Below are 17,402 nucleotides of genomic sequence, written 5' to 3'. Positions count from 1 at the left end.
TAGAATAAATAAAAAGTTATTTAGAATAAAGAAGAATCTTAGTTTATTGTAGGTATCATCTATAAACATTTTATAAACTGAAAATACAAAATTAGATTATGTTTTATGTAATGAATTGCCTGATTGGTTACCAACAAAAAATTCAAGAAGTATTCTTCACCGTAGAGATGAAGTAAAGAACAGTAATACTATGCAGTTCTTCCTTGGTCATCTTTGTCAGGGGCAGGAGATTGAACATTATCTTTATCTTATCTTGTACATGAATATATATAATATAGCTTTTCCTATCTAAATTAAAATCTCATATGGGGAAGCAGCAGCAGCATGGGGAGGTAGTTGGTTTGAACATTAGATTTTCTTGTGTGCATTGCTAGCCTTAGGAAAAAAGCATAATTACATAATTTTCCACAGGAAAAAGAAATAATGGATTCTTGCTTTTTTCTGCCTTTAGTTCAGTGTTTTCCAGCACCTAACATAACTTGTAAGGATTTTGGTGGCAACGAAACACATTTTACTGGAAACGAAGTTGGTTTTCTCAAGCCTGTATCTTGCCGAAATGTGTAAGTATATTACTGAAGCTAAATTTTCAGATCTACTTGCCTGAGTTAAATCTCAGCTGGGTGGAATGAAGAGTAAAGAGTTAATTTATAAGGAGAATCCTGGACTAATATAACTTTTATCTTTTTGCTTTTGTCAGAAGACCTCTATTTTAAGTGTGTGTATTGTTTTAAAAATGAAGTTTACCAAGTAAAGTTTAGTAGTTCACTGTATGGGATAAATAGACTGAGTGGCTTCAGGTCATGTCATTCAGTCAGTTTATGCTACAAAATGGGTTATGAAAAAATTCTGTTTTAAAAATTTGGGGACTTTCTGGAGTGCAAATAAGGGACTACATACCTACATTATTAAAAGAATGCTAATTAGTAATCATTTGCATTTTGAAACTTGGTTTCATTCTTTGTAATTGGTTTGGATGATGAATGATAATGTTAAACAATTCAGAAGTTAGTTTTTTTATATTAAGACAAATGACTTTATTTTGTTGGGAATATTCTTAAAGAACTTTTAAGTTGGCTGTTTATTTTTGCTGCAGTAAAGCTGACAGTTTATTCTTATATTGCTACTTTGTACTGAAAGTATGATTTAGTTTTACCCATTTTTATTAATTCCTGGCATTGTATTTTTACCTTTTACTGTATGTTGTTACATTTTATATAATGGTACCTATTTTGCAGTTGTATAAAGAAAGGCCACTATTCGTTTCTGCAAGTTCCATTAGAATTCTTAGAAATTACTACTAGAGTCTTTTTTTCTCTTCTTTTGACCCTACTTTATAAAGTTAATGAGGAGCTTTAGATTCTATCTTGCTGTGTAATCCAATCACTTAAGCTTCTTGGGTTCTAAGATTTCTCATTAGTAAAATAATAATTGTTAAGAGGAATTATTTTCAAAGTACTTAGATATGGTTTAGTCAGTTTTTAAATTTATAGATTGATATTTCCAAATGACAAATACTTTGTTAAGTATTGGTGGTCCAAGAAAACATTTGTTGAGAACCATTCAAGTTGGACACTGCAGATTCATTTTACCTGTAATGTTCACATCACAATGATCTGCCACTTAATTTCCAAGTTAATTCTAATTTTTCTTTTAATGTCTCTTAGTAGATTAGACTGAAATGCAACTGAGCTATACTAATCATGCTCACAAGACATTCATGTCAATTGTGATAAGAAATATAATTATCAAGGAAACTAGATACTCCAAGCCTACTGGCCAACTTATTTCTCTCCTATAGTAAAATCCAAAATTCCAAAATAGGATTTGCTTGATGAGCATTGAATCAGAACAAAAGGAGTTAGGTTGATGGATAATTTTAATGATAAATCACAAAAGTAAGATAACCTAGTGCATTACTTTCCTCTATCAGAATATTCAGTATGTGCCTTTCAAACAACCACCTGCTGGTCAGCTACTGAATAAGACTCACTGACAAGTTGTTAATTCATTGAGTGCTCCCTTTTCCAGTTTACATAGTTTCCTTCTCCTGTTGGCATATCCTTTCATAATATTGATACTTGATTAAAACTCCATCTTACTATCACAGATGTGGCCATTCTGTAATGTATTCTTTAGCAACTGAAGTCTATTAACTATGTCTAATCAAGTTACCAAGCACATCTGTTTATCCTGCCCATCTACGCTAGTTGGAGCAACCTACCTGTTGTAATAGATGCCTTAAGAATTTTAGTGGCTTAACCCAGTAAATTTTATTTCTCACTCATATCATAATCCAATTTGTTTTGATTTGGAGGTCTGCATGGGGTGAAGGAAGTGATAGTTGCTCCATGCATACATGCAGGGGTCTTGTACCTTTCATCTTGTGACTTTACTTCCTCTAGTCCTTGGAGTCTTTTCCATTCAGCCAACAGATGGAAAGAGGAGATGGAACACCTATAGACATGTTTCATGGACCAGACATGGCATACATGATGGCTTACATCACTGCTGTCCTCATTCTATTGGCCAGAACTAAGTGATGGCTGCATTTAACTGCAAAGTGAGCTAGAATATATTAATACACAGGCATACCTCAGAGATATCATGAGTTTGGTTGCAGATCAATGCAATAAAGCAAGTTACACGAATCTTCTGGTTTCCCTGTGTATATAAAAGTTATGTTTATACTACGTGTAGTCTATTGTGTGCAATAACATTGTGTCCAAAAAACCGTACCTTAATTTAAAAATAATGCTGTTGGAAAAATGGCACTGACAGACTTGCCTGGTGAAGGGTTGATACAGACCTTCAATTTGTAAAAAACCTCAGTTTCTCTATAGAGCGCAGTAACACAAAGCACATCAAAACAAGGTATGTGTATAGTTTAGCCGTATGCCTGTGAGAAAAAGGAACCTGATTTGATGAACAGTTAGATAAATCTTTGCTGCACCACCAGTTTTTAGAGTATTCTTTAGGGTGATTTATTTATATAGATCACTGCTTTTCTAATTTCATTCCCCTTACTAGCCAAGCTTTTTGAGAGGCTTGTTTCTGTATGAACTTTTAGTCTAATGCAGTATAGCTTTTGGCCATACTAAAATTTGCCAGTGATCTTTGTTGCTATATCAAATGGATATTTATAGTCTACAATCCTTCTACAGCATTTGGTATTCCTTTTTCTTAAAATACTTTCTTTCCTTGGCTTACAGTATAAAACACACTTCAATTTCCTTTGATTCCTATTATTTTCCTTCTTTCTTATATCTTGATATTCACAAGATTATGTCCTTGGTCCTCTTCTCTTCTTCATTCATCCACCCCTTTGGTTTCTCATACCATCTTTATATAAAGATCCCAAACTGAATCTATTGTCTCTTCCTTCAATCATTTCCTCCTTTGTATTAGTGAATGCAGCTGTTCTATCCAGTTCCTTAAGCAGAAACTTTGGAGTCATTCTCCAAAGAATGACTCATTCCCCACATTTAGTCTGGCTGCTTCTGCCTTTAATATTTTCCAGTTTTGTTTCCTTTTCTCTTCCACTGCTAGTAGCCAGTAGATTATCACTTGAGTTTCTACCAAGTCTCCCAGTTTATTTCTCTACCGCTATTCTGGTAGGTATTTTGCCTCAGGGCAAAATCTGACATCCTTGTAATATTGGCTGCATAGACAGGATCTCTGGGCTGTTTACTATCTCCCCCAACTCCCTGAAAATGTCTTAATTTTGAGTGAAATGCAAAAAATAGGATTATAAGCAGGAGACATGATCAGATTTGACTTTAAAATGATGATTCCAGCTACCTCTTTATTTCTTTACTCTTATTTGTAGCAACTCCTTGAAAGGATTATCTATGCTTTTCTTTAGGTTTTTTCCCAACTTTTTTAAATTGAATTAACATTGGCTTGTAACATGTTTCATGTATACATTATAATTCAACTTCTCTATATACTGCAGGCTGTTTGCCACCAAGTCTAGTTCCCATCCATCATTGTTCAGTTGATCACCTTTACCCATTTCATCCACCTCCCACCTACCTTCACCTCTGGGGACTACCAGTATCTTCTGTTTCAGTGTGGTTTTTTTCATGTTATTTTTTTGTTGTTCATTTACTTATTTTTCATATGTGCCACATATGAGCAAAATGGGCTTCCCTGATGGCTCAGTGGGTAAAGAATCCCCCTGCAGTGCAGGAGACACAGAAGACAACAGGTTCAATCCCTGAGTCAGGAAGATGCCCTGAAGGAGGAAATGGCACCCCACTCCAATATTCTTGCCTGGAAAATCCCATGGCCAGAGGAGTCTGATGGGCTACAGTCCATGTGGTCACAAAGAGTCGGACATAACTGAGCATGAGCATGGACTATGTCCCATTGTCTCTGCAAGGCTCAGGCCCAGCCATGAGCGAAATCATATGATATTTGTCTTTTTCTATCTCACTTCTTTCACTCAACACAATGTCCTCAAGATCTGTCCATGTTGTCACAAATGGCAAGATTTTTTTTTTTTTTTAGTGAATGAGTAGTAGTCTTGTATGTTTCAGAGAAGGCAATGGCAACCCACTCCAGTACTCGCAAGAGAGTCCATGGAGAATCTCCGTCCATGGAGAATCCCATGGACGGAGGAGCCTGGTAGGCTGCAGTCCATGGGCTCACTAGGACTGGACATAACTGAGCGACTTCACTTTCATGCATTGGAGAAGGAAATGGCAACCCACTCCAGTGTTCTTGCCTAGACAATCCCAGGGACAGGGGACCCTAGTGGGCTGTAGTCTATGGGGTCGCACAGAGTCGGACACGACTGAAGCGACTTAGCAGCAGCGGCAGCATATAGAGATAGAAATAAAACTCTTTGAATTCTACTTGTATGTTTAGATACGTGTATATATCTTTTTTATCTGTTCACTCACCAGTGGGCCTTAGGTTGTTTCCACATCTTGGCTATTGTTAATAATGCTGCAGTGAATATTGGAATGCTTATATATTTTTGAATTAGTATTTCCTTATTCTTTGGATAAATACCCAGACGTGGAATAGCTAGATCATATGGTAATTTTATTCTTAATTTTTTGAGGAATCTCCATACTGTTTTTCATAGTGGCTGCTCCAAATTACATTTACCAGCAAATCATGAGCGTTCCCTTTTTCTCCACATCCTTTCCAACGTCTCGTTTTTTCTTGTTTTTATGATAATAGCCATTTTAATGTGTGAGATGATACCTCATTGTGGTTTTAATTTGCATCTCTCTGATGATTTGTGATATTGAACATCTTCTTTTCAAGTGCCTATTAGCCATATCTTAAATGGAAAATTGTTCAGATCCCATGCCCATTTTTAAGTTAGGTTGTTTTGTTGTAATTGAGTTGTATGATAAGAATTGCACTGAATCTGTAGATTCTATTAGGTAATTTGTATTTTAGCAATGTTAATTCTTCCATTTCATGAGCATGGGATATTTTTACATTTCTTTGTGTTTTCTTCAATTAATTTCAATAATGTCCTATAGTTTTCAGTGTACAGGTCTTTCATTTCCTTGGTTAAATTTATTCCTAGGTATTCCATTCTTTTTGTTGCAATTGTAAATAGGATTTTTTTAACTTCTTTTTCTTCTAGTTGTTAATATATATTAACAACTTATATATTAAGATATATTAAGAGAGCAGATTTTTGTATATTGATTTTCTACCTTGCTGTTTTACTGTATTTATTATTTCTAATAATTTTTTTTGGTAGAATGTTTAGGGTTTTCTGTATATAAAATTGTGTCATCCACAAACAGTGACGCTTTTACTTCTTCCTTGCCAATATGGTTGTCTTTTATTTTTTTTTCTTGCCTAATTGCTCTGGCTATGAATTCCAGTATTACTTTGAATAAGAGTGATAAGAGTGGGTATCCTTATTTTGTTCCTGATCTTAGAGGGGAAAGCTTTCAATTTGTCACTGCTGAATATAATAGCTATGGGTTTGTTATATACGGCCTTTACTATGTAGAAGTACATTCCTTCTATATTCATTTTATTGAAAGTTTTTTTTTATCATAAATGAATGTTGAATCTTGTCAGATGCTTTTTCTGCATAAATTGAGATGATCATATGATTTTTATTCATTTTGTTAATATGGTGTATCACATTGATTTGCAAATGAACCATCCTTGCTTTCCTGTAATAATCCCATTTGATCATGGTATGTAATCCTTGTAAAGTATTGTTGTATTTGGTTTACTAATATTTTGTTGAGGATGTTTGCATCTGTGTTCATCAGAGATATTGTTTTGTAATTTTCTTCTCTTTTGATGTCCTTATCTTATTTTGGTATCATAGTAATGTTGGTTTTCTAAAATGAGTTAAGAAGTGTCTGCTCCTCTTCAGTTTTTTGGAAGAGGTTGAGAAAGATAGGTATTAAATCTTTGAATGTTTGGTAGAGTTCACCAGTGAAACCATCTGCTCCTGGACTTTTGTTTTTTTTGGGGGGGGGGGTTGACTATCATTTTAATCTCTTAGTTGGTAATTGAGCTATTCAAATTTTCTATTTCTTATGGATTCAGTCTTGGAAAGCTGTATGATTCTAAAATTTATCTAAGTTGTCCAATTTATTGGCATACAGTTATTCATAGTAGTCACTTATAAGCCTTTATATTGGGTTGACCAAAAAGTTCTTTCTGGATAAGATGACATGAAAAAACCCGAATGATCTTTTTGGCCAACCCAGTATTTCTTTGATATCCATTGTAACTTCTCCTCTTTTATTTCTGATTTTACTTATCTGAGTTCTCTCTTTTTTTAAGTGAGTCAGGTTGAAGGTTTGTCAACTTTATCTTTTCAAAGAACCAGCTCTTAGTTTCATTAATCTTTTCTATTTTCTTTTTGGTCTCTGTTTCATTTATTTCCAATTTCATTTTTATTATTTCCTTCCTTCTACTGATTTTGGGCTTCATTTTTTTTTCCCTTCTTTTTTCTAGTTTCTTTAAATGTATGGTTAGATTATTTGTGATTTTTCTTGTTTCTTGAAGTAGACCTGTATTTCTATAAACCATTCTCTTAGTACTGATATTACATGTGTGTCAGAGATTTTGGTATGTTGTATTTTCATTTCTCTTCAGATATTTTTAAAATTTCCCCTTTAATTTTTTCACTGATGCAATAGTTGTTCAATAGTTTGTTTAATCTCCACATATTTATGATTTTTTCAGCTTTCTTAAAATTGATTTTTAGTTTCATACCACTGTGGTCAGAAAAGATACTTGATATAATTTCAGTCTTCTTAAATTTATTAAAGCTTGTTCTGTGCCCCAGCAGATGGTTTATCCTTGAGAACATTCTGTGTGCCCTTAAGAAATATATTTATTCTGCAGATTTTGGATAGAATGTTCTGTATACATCTATTATTAAGTCTCTTTGGTCTAGTGTTTCATTTAAGGTTGAGTTTTCCTTGTTCTCTTTCTGTCTGTGTGATCTATCCATTTATCGTGAGTTGTTAACATCTCCTCTCACTATGATGCTGTCAGTTTCTCCCTTTAAGTCAGTTATATGCTTTATATATTTTGTGCTCTGTTGTTAGGTGCATATATATTAATGAATATGTTTTCTAAATAAATTATACCCTTTATCGTTAGTATATAATGCCCATCTTTGTCTCTTGTTAACTTTTTTGGTCTGAAGTCTGTTTTGTCTGATATGAGTATGGTTATGCCTGCTTTGTTTTGGCCGCCATTTGCTTAGAGTATCATTTTGCAATCCTTTACTTAGAACTGAGATGAGTCTCCTAGAATCAGCATATAGTTGGGTCTTATGTTTTAATCCATCCAGGCATTCTCTGTCTTCTGCCTGGTGAATTCAATCTGTTTACATTCAGAGAGTGTGTGTGTGTGTGTGTGTGTGTTTACCATGCTGTGTGGCATGCAGGATCTTAGGTTCCCAACCCGGGATCGAACCCATGCCCCCTGCAATGGAAGAACAGTCTTAACCACTGGACCACCAGGGAAGTTCCCATTTAGTGTGATTATTGAGTATGAGGACTTGGTATTGCCATTTATCTTTTGTTTTCTGGTTGTTCTGTAGTTCCATTGTTTCTTTTTCTTTGCATTCCTGTGCAAGGGAATGGTAGTCTTCTATGATGTTTTTCTCAGTTTTCTCTCTTTTTTTTATGTTTTGGGTCTCTGCTCTAGATTTTTGTTTTGTGGTTGTCAATGAGGTTTGTATAAACATCTCAAAGATAGTCCTTTTTCTGTTGGTAGTATCTTTTTAAAAATTTTTATCTATTTATTTTTGGCTGTACTGGATCTTCGTTACTGCACAGGCTTTTCTCTACTTGTGGTGGGTGGGGGCTACTCTCTAGCTGTGGTGTACGGGCTTCTCATTGCGATGGCTTCTCTTGTTATGGAGCACAGGCTCTAGGGCTGCACGGGCTTTGGTAGTTGCAGCACATGAGCTCGTATGTAGCTTCTGGACTCTAGAGCAGAGTCTCAGTAGTTGTGGCACACGGGCTTAGTTGCTTCTCAGCATGTGGGATCTTCCCAGCCCAGGGATCGAACCCGTGTCTCCTGCCTAGGCAGGCAGATTCTTTACCACTGAGCCACCAGGGAAGTCCTGTTGGTAGTATCCTATCCTCCTATTCCTAGAGAGGTTGCATCTTTTTTCCTTTTTCCCTTTTATATTTTTGTTGTCACAAATATGTCTCAGTGTAGAATACTGTGAATTCATTAACAAATTGATGTAGCTATAGTTACTTTTTTTCACCCTTTAATCTTTGCTGTAACTAAGTGTTTAACAACCTGTTTTTAATGATTTGTGTTTTGTTTTAATTTGGCTGTGCCGAGTCTTCATTTCAGCATGCAGGATCTCTGTTGCCACATACTGGATATTTAGCTGTGGCATGTGGGGTCTAGTTTTCTGACCAGGGATTGAACTGGGGCCCCCTGCATTCAGAGTGCAGAGTCTTAACCACTGGACCACCAATAAATTCCCAGCAACCTATTCTGATATATAGTTACTGTTTTCTGATTCTTCTTATTAGCTTAAAATTTTTTGGACTTTTGCTTTTTCATTTCAAGTAGAAGAATTTTTTTAAGCATTTCTTGTAAAGAAAGTCTAGAGATGATAAATTCCCTCAACTTCTGTTTGTCTGGGAATGCCTTTATTTCTCCATGTATCTGAATGAAACTTATGCTATATAGAGTATTCTTGGCTGATAGTTTTTGTCTTTCAATATTTTGAGTTTGTCATTTTACTCTCTCCTGGCCAATAGAGTTTCTGCTGAGAAATCTGCTGATCACCTAGGGGGGTACCTTAGTAGGTTGCTGTCTTTTTCCCCCCTGGCTGCCTTTAAAGTTGTTTTTGTCATTGACTTTTGACAGTTTTAATGTGTCTTGGGGAAGGTCTTTTTAGGTGTTCTATTTGCTATGTGGGCTTGTATATCTAACTCCTTTCCCAGATTTGAGACATTCTCAGCCACTCCTGTACTTTTGCCTGGAGAATCCCACGGACAGAGGTGCCTGGTCGGCTGCAGTCCATGGGGTCGCTAAGAGTCGGACACGACTGAGCGACTTCCCTTTCACTTTTCACTTTCATGCATTGGAGAAGGAAATGGCAGCCCACTCCAGTGTTCTTGCCTGGAGAATCCCAGGGATGGAGGAGCCTGGTAGGCTGCCGTCTATGGGGTCACACAGAGTCGGACACAACTGAAGTGACTTAGCAGCAGCAGCAGCAGCAGCTATTACTTAGAAGCGGGCAACAGAAGATGAGATGGTTGGATGACATCACCAACTCAGTGGACATGAGTCTGAGCAAGCTCTGGGAGTTGGTGATGGACAGGGAAGCCTGGCGTGCTGCAGTCCATGGGGTCAGAGTCAGACATGACTGAGTGACTGAACTGAACAGCTATTACTTCCTTAAATAAGCTGTTTCCTTCTCCTTTTCTTTTCTTTCTGGTACACCCATTGTCCTTATGTTGCCTTTCTAATGGAGTTGGATAGTTCTTGTAGTTTCTTCATTAAAAAAAAAACTTAGTTCTTGCTCCTCTTTCACCTGAATCATTTCTCAGTTTCTGTCTTTAAGCTCACTAATTCTCTCTTCCATATGGTCTACTCTATTTCTATTGTTTTTTAATGCCATTCTTCATATCATTTATTGAGTTCTTCAGCTTCATAACTTGTTTGGTTCAGAGTTTCAGTCTCTTGGATAAAATATTCCTTCTTTTCATTAATTTTTTCCTTAGTTCATTGAACTGTTTTTCTGTTTTCTTGTAGCATGTTGAGTTTCTTCCTGATAGCTATTTTGAATTCTCTATGAGACCACGTAGAGATTTTAAGTGATTTTAAGTTTGGTTTCTGGAGAATTGTCATTTTCTTTTTCTGATGCTGTGTTACTGTGGCTTTCCATGGTGCTTGATGAGTTAGTTGTTCCTTTGCTGGCATGCTTGAGGTAGTGAATACCTTTCTCATTTAGGTAAAACTTTATTTTCTTTGATTCTCACAGTTCAACAGGTTGGTAATTAGAGTTCTTTCTTTTGTTTTTCAGTAGATGGCACTGCAGCACAATTTGTAGCTTGGTTTCGCTGACCTGAGCTGCCTCTGGCTATATTTAATTGGCACTTTCTGCCCTCTATCACCTCTGCCAGAGGTGTCACCAGTGCCCTCATCATCTCTGCTTCTTTCCTGTGGGGTTACTGGTGCCTTGATGCTGCGAGAGTTGCTGTCGTTGCTGGCATCACCACCAGGGACACCAGGATGGCAGGCCTCTCTGCCACAAGTGGGGTTGCCTGTGCTGTGGACTCTGCTGCAGCGGTGAGGGCAGGGGAGAGCCAGGTTTGTGGGTGCTATAGGATGGAACGGACTCATGGGCACTGCTGTGGCCCTTCCAGTCTTCCTTAAGCCTGCTCTGTTCTATATTTTGCCCTCATTGTTGCCAGAATTGCTCTTAGTGAGGTCACTAATGCTCTCCTCTTGGTTAAATTTAGTGGTAAATTCTCAGGCATTCTTATATCATCCATCAGTCACATTTGGCACAGTTGATCACTCTGTTCTTCTTAATACACTGACTTCACTTGACTTCCAAGATACCGCACACTTTTTTTTTTTTTTTACTTTTTTATTTTGTATTGGAGTAAAGCCGATTAACAATGTGATAATTCCAGGTGGACAGCAAAGGGATTAAGCCATACGTATACATGTATTCGTTCTCTCCTAAAACTCCCCTCCCATCCAGGCTGGTTCATAACATTGAGAAGAGTTCCCTGTGTAATACAGTAGATCCATGTTGACACCACACTCTTTTCCTCACTGTTACTCCTTTCTGGTTTCGTCTCTTGATCTGGGAAGATCTGTTGTACATTATTGTGACAATAGCTCCCAAATCCTCCCCTGCAGTCTATCTTCAGCATAGCAACTAGAGTGACTGTTTTTACACCATGCCTCTGCTTACCTCTGCAGTAGCTTCACATATCACTCAGAGTAAAAGATGGTGGTTTTATAGCACTTAACAATGGTAGTCAAGGCCCTGCATGATCTGCCCTCTTTGCCCTGTTCTCTCTCTGACCTTGTCTCCTTCTGTTCTTCCCCTCTCCTACTCCATTCCTCTTATACTTGCTTCATTAATAGACCTTGAACATGCCAGGTAGGCTGCCTTTGCAACAGCAGTTTCTTTTGTCTGGCACACTCTTTCATCAGAGGCATGGCATGGCTAAATCTCTTACCTCCCTTAGGTCTTTGCTGAAATACCACCTTCTCAATGAAGCTTACTCTTGTCACTCCACTTAAATGGCCCTTATCTGTATCCCTGGCATTCTGAATTCCCTATATACCCTAATCCACTTCTTTTTTCATAGCATTTATGACTGTTTTTTTTTTAGTATTTATTTATTTAGCCATACCAAGTCTTAGTTGCACATGTGGGGTGGGGTCTTCAAACTTCATGTCTGCATATGGGATATTTTAGTTGCAGCATATGGGATCTAGTTCCCTGATCAGGGCTTGAACCTGGGCCCCCTGCATTATGAGCACAGTCTTAGCCACTGGACCACCAGGGAAGTCCTTCTTTATGACTTTCTAACACACAGTTTCTTTTTAAAATATGTTTAGGTTTATGGGCTTCCCTCATAGCTTAGTTGGTAAAGAATCTGCCTGCAATGCAGGAGACCCTGGTTTGATGCCTGGGTCGGGAAGACCCCCTGGAGAAAGGATAGGCTGCCCACTCCAGTAGTCTTGGGCTTCCCTTGTGGCTCAGCTGGTTAAGAATCTGCCTGCAATACGGGAGACCTGAGTTCATTCCCTGGGTTGGGAAGATTCCCTGGAGAAGGGAAAGGCTGATTACTCCAGTATTCTTTCTGGTGTAGAGAACTCCATGGACTGTATAGTCCATGGGGTCGCAAAGAGTTGGACACAACTGAGCGACTTTCACTTAGGTTTATTACTTGCTGCCACTAGATTGTAAGCTCTTTAAAGGCAGGAATTTTTATCTCTTCTGTGCATTAATATTTCCCAGTAGCCTGAAATAGTCCCTGGCACTTAGTAGCCACCCAAAAAGCATTAATTGAATGGATGAATGAACTGATTAACAGTAATAATTAACATTATTTTCTAAAATGTTTACATGTTGGAAATATATGAATGTGACATTCAGGTTCTGATTCTGTGCAGGAATGGCTATTCATACAAGGTGGCGGTTGCACTGTCTCTTTTCCTTGGATGGTTGGGAGCAGATCGATTTTACCTTGGATACCCTGCCTTGGGTGAGTGTATTTTATTAAAAAAAAAAAAAAAATTCATATGAAACTTGTAGGTAAATGTACCTGTTCTTAAAGATTAAATCTCTGCATACTATTAATAGTTAAGGTTCCATTTAGCTGGAGTTGAATAGTCAATGTTTTTCTCTGATTACAGAGCTAGCAGTTAGCTCTGTAGTGAACTTGGGTAAAAGATACTGACTTTACTTGGTTTTTTTTTTTACATCGTTATGAAAACACACACTCAAGACAGTGTAGTCATTAAGATAGTAGACTGGGGTTGTCATTGCTAGTGCTATGTACACATTGGGTATTCAATAAATGTTTTAGGAATAAATGCATATCTTTTCCTATCCCTCCAAAATTATTTGCCTTCTACCTGGATCTCTATCAGTGTTACTTTGGGAATAGATACTACTTCTTTCAGGAGAAGTTGGGGTTGTAACTGCAGCAACCAGTATAAGCTGGTGTGGAGCCTGATTATTACCCCTAGCATCCCTCCCCACACCTTCCTCCTGGTTATAATCTTTACATTTACCATAGTTACTAATGCTTCTGAAAGCTAGTTACATTTGATGATAGCTTTTGTTTAAATAATACTTTCACGTGTCTCCCCTTATTCGAGTCTTAAAACTCTCTGAGTTTATCATCCTGTTTAAATCTGCTTTAACAGGTAGGGAAATTGTCACCAGAGAGGTTAAAGGATTTGCTACCTCTGGAGGCCTTGCTTTATACTCTGATATATTTGTTATCATCATTGTTTTATGGATAGGGAACTTGTCATGAGATTAAGAGATTTACCCAAGGACACTCAGCTAGTGACCTGAATTTGAACCCAAATACTCTGGCTCAAGAGATCATGCTTTATTTACTGTAGTACTTTGCTTCTATATTAGCCCTTCAGTGAGGAGTTTTAAAGTTTCTGAGTGCTCTGCTTTCTAGCTACCAAAGCTAATCTTATTCTTTCCATCTTGCTACCCACCAGAGATCAAAGAGGAATCTTCACTGTGAGGTTCAGTTCAGTTCATTCTCTCAGTCGTGTTCGACACTTTGCCACTCCATGGACTGAAGCACACCAGATTTCCCTGTCCATCACCAACTCCCAGAGCTGGCTCAAACTCATGTCCATTGAGTCAGTGACGCCATCCAACCATTTCATCCTCTGTTGTCCCCTTCTCCTCCTGTCGTCAATCTTTCCCAGCATCAGGGTCTTATCTAGTCAGTTCTTCACATCAGGTGGTCAAACTATTAGAGCTTCAGCTTCAACATCAGTCCAATGAATATTTAGGACTGATTTCCTTTAGGTTTGACTGGTTTGATCTCCTTACAGCCTAAAGTACTTTCAAGAGTCTTATCCAATACCACAGTTCAAAAACATCAATTCTTTCGTGCTCAGCTTTCTTTAGGTCCAACTCTCACATCTGTACAGGACTACTGGAAAAACCATAGCTTGACTAGATGGACCTTTGTCGGTAAAGTAATGTCTCTGCTTTTTAATATGCTGTCTAGTTTGGTCATAGCTTTTCTTCCAAGGAGCAAGTGTCTTTTAATTTCATGGCTGCAGTCACCATCTGCAGTGATTTTGGAGCCCAAGAAAATAAAGTCTCTCACTGTTTCCACTGTTTCTCCATCTATTTGCCATGAAGTGCTGGGACCAGATGCCATGATCTTAGTTTTTTGAATGTTGAGTTTTAAGCCAACTTTTTCACTTCCTCTTTCACTTTCATCAGGAGGCTCTTTAGTTCTTCTTTGCTTTCTGTCATAAAGGTGTTGTCATCTGCATATCTGAGGTTATTGATATTTCTCCCTATAATTTTGATTCCAGCTTGTGCTTCATCCAGCCAGGCATTTCTCATGATGTACTCTGCATATAAGTTAAATAAGCAGGGTCACAATATACAGCCTTGACGTACTCCTTTCCTGATTTGGAACCAGTCTGTTGTTCCATGTCCGGTTCTAACTGTTGCTTCCTGACCTGCATACAGGTTTCTCAAGAGGCACGTCAGGTGGTCTGGTATTCCCATCTCTTGAAGAATTTTCCAGAGTTTGTTGTGATCCACACAGTCAAAGGCTTTGGCATAGTCAATGAAGCAGATGTTTTCTGCTTCTCTCTTTTCTTCCTTATATAAATTTTATGTCAGGATTAAATAAGGGAAATGTGTTGAGGATGAGATTAAATTAAATTTAATAAGATCCAAACATTCCTTTAAGAAAAATTTTCTTTATAGATACTTTATGTATATAGCATTATTTCCTCTAATTGATTTATTCTCATACTTGTGCTGCTTTAGCTGAACCCTTTTTTCACCATGAAGCCTTATTTTTCTAATATTCTATCTTTGTGTTTTTAACTGTGTTAACATCTGTGATTTCTCTTTACATGGCAATAATTGGTATATTTTGTTTTGGCCATCTGTAGCATTGAAAGATTATGGATTCTCAAAAATAATAGCTCTTTTGGAGCAGTTAATGGGGGGAGAGATACTCCTTTCATAGTGATATTACTTTAAAGTGTAAATATTTTCTTATGAGAATAACAAAGTGTAGTGTGTTTTTAAGCCCCAAATTTCAAAGTCTTTGGTTATTGTATTCCTTTTTTCAAGTTTGGAGTTACCAGTTTGGACTGGCATATTATATCCACAGATCATGAGACAAATAAAGGTACAGGGATTTGTAGGTTAAACTCTTCTAAGATTTGAAAGCTCTCCTTTATTGGTATAGGCACAAAAAGAATAGAACTACCCAGTTACCAAATCATTACAGAACGCTTGGGCTTTGGCAAACAGCAGCTTCAGTATGAAATAATCTACATTCTCTAAAATGGTTACACAGAAGAGTATTTGCAAGACTCAACCTGTAATAAAGCAAAAAATACCCCCAGTTTTTTTAAACACCAAAAATTAATCTGTGTACTTTTTATTTTATACCCAAATAAATCCTTTTATTGAATTTGTATACTTTAAATGTAAAATTTAAGTTACTAAACTATAAATAAAGTACACTGAAAACATGAGCTTTTTGAATATCATCTGGCAGCAAAATCTTTTTGGAAGAATATATCTACGACAGTAATGACTTGGGATAAAAATGGATCCTTCTTGATTAGAAACATTTTTATTTGGAATTCCAAAACTTTAAAATCTAAATACATCATTTCTTTCCTTGATAAGATAAGTAAATAGGATCTGTACAAAGAGACCTAACAACTTTTTTACTTGGATAAAAAAATCAATCTACTTTTGGTTATTCACAAATCCCTCCCTCCATCTTTTAAAAAATTAGTTTTGGTGCACCAAATAATGAAAAACATACAAGTAATGGTTTGCATTGGTTTTTATATCAAAAAGATTGTCCTCTGTATACCGGTGCCAAATCGAATCTTGCAGACAGAGTTTTGGATGAAGTAGAAAAGAATAGCTTTATTGCTTTGCCAGACAAGGAGGGACATGACAGACTCCTGCCCTCAAGAACTGTGTGTCCCAACCCAGGAGGATTTGATGAGGAGTTTTATAGCACTAGTTTCAAGGGTAGGGTTGCTGACAAGTGAGCATGTGTGCAGGGCCTGCACTCTGCTAATCTTGTCTCAGTTAATCTTGAAGAAAAGTGAAAAAAGTGAAAGTCACTCAGTCATGTAGACTCTTTGTGACCCCATGGACTATATAGTCCATGGAATTCTGGCCAGAATACTGGAGTGGGTACTCTTTGCCTTCTCCAGTTGATCTTCCCAACCCAGGTCTCCTGATTACGGGCAGATTCTTTACACCAGCTGAGCCACAAGGGAAGCCCAAGAATACTGGAGTGGGTAGCCTATCTTCTTTCCAGGGGATCTTCCCAACCTAGGAATCAAACTGGGGTCTCCTGCGTTGCAGGCAAATTCTTTTTCAACTGAACTGTCAGGGAAGCCCTAATCTTGATGAGCCTCTCTGATTCCTGGCCTCTTTTGGCTTGTTGGCTGCTCCTCCCCTGATTAGCAACTGTTCACATCTGCCATTTGGAACTCAGGAAAGGTCATGGAGGCTGGATTCTCTTCCCTTCAAAAAAGAAAACAGGGACAGAAAGGGCAGGAACACCACAGGGTCCTGGTCATTTTCAGTTTTAATAAATGCTGTTTAAAGTGTATGCTACTTTGTGTTTTTCAAGTTGATCATAGATTGTTTCTAGTTTTTTGATAGTCATACAACAAATATTCATCAAACTCTGCCATACTGTTCAAGGAATTGACTTGAATGAGACAGATGAGAACCCTGTCTTCAGGAGTTTACATGGCATAGGAAGACAGAGAATTAATGAACAAACCAAGAAATAATTTCTGATCAACACTGTGATGGAAATAAATAGGAGACGTGTGATAGAGTTCTGGGCCTGTTGTGGGGAACGGCATGCTCGAAGAATTCTCTGAAGAAGTACCCTGAGATGAGAAGAGCTGCAGGAAGACCACCGTTGGAAGAGGGCATCATAAGGGCAAAGGCGCTGGCACCGTTCCATTTTCTTCATAGAGTAGCAGTTCATTGAAGACAAACGTTTTTCAAACCATCTCTTTTTGGCTGTGCTGGGTCTTTGTTGTTGCACGCGGGCTTTTCCGGTTGTGGTGAGTGGGGGCTGCTTTCTAGTTGTGGCTTGCAGGCTCAATAGTTGTAGTGCAAGGGCTTAGTTGCCCAGTGGCCTGTGGAATATTCCCGGACCAGGGAT

The 17,402-nt window shown here is 37.6% G+C and overlaps 1 protein-coding gene across 7 annotated transcripts in view; it reads left to right on the top strand.

Moving 5' to 3' along the window:
- TM2D1 (TM2 domain containing 1) overlaps nt 1-17,402 on the top strand; it is a 48,640-nt gene that overhangs the window by 12,246 nt on the left and 18,992 nt on the right. For all 7 annotated transcript variants that reach the window (XR_015161558.1, XR_015161557.1, XR_015161556.1 and 4 more), the window contains 2 exons: nt 452-560; nt 12,628-12,719. Coding sequence is in view for 4 of the 7 variants with exons in the window: in XM_086394282.1 (XP_086250408.1) it covers nt 452-560; nt 12,628-12,719 (201 nt within the window). In the remaining 3 variants the exon portion in view is untranslated. The remainder of the gene's footprint in view (nt 1-451; nt 561-12,627; nt 12,720-17,402) is intronic.

Source organism: Bos grunniens, chromosome 3 (assembly GCF_055505025.1).
Source record: "Bos grunniens cultivar Pamir isolate PY7600 chromosome 3, Bosgru_T2T1.0, whole genome shotgun sequence".
Classification (NCBI taxonomy): Eukaryota; Metazoa; Chordata; class Mammalia; order Artiodactyla; family Bovidae; genus Bos; species Bos grunniens.
This window is presented reverse-complemented; position numbering and strand designations above follow the sequence as displayed.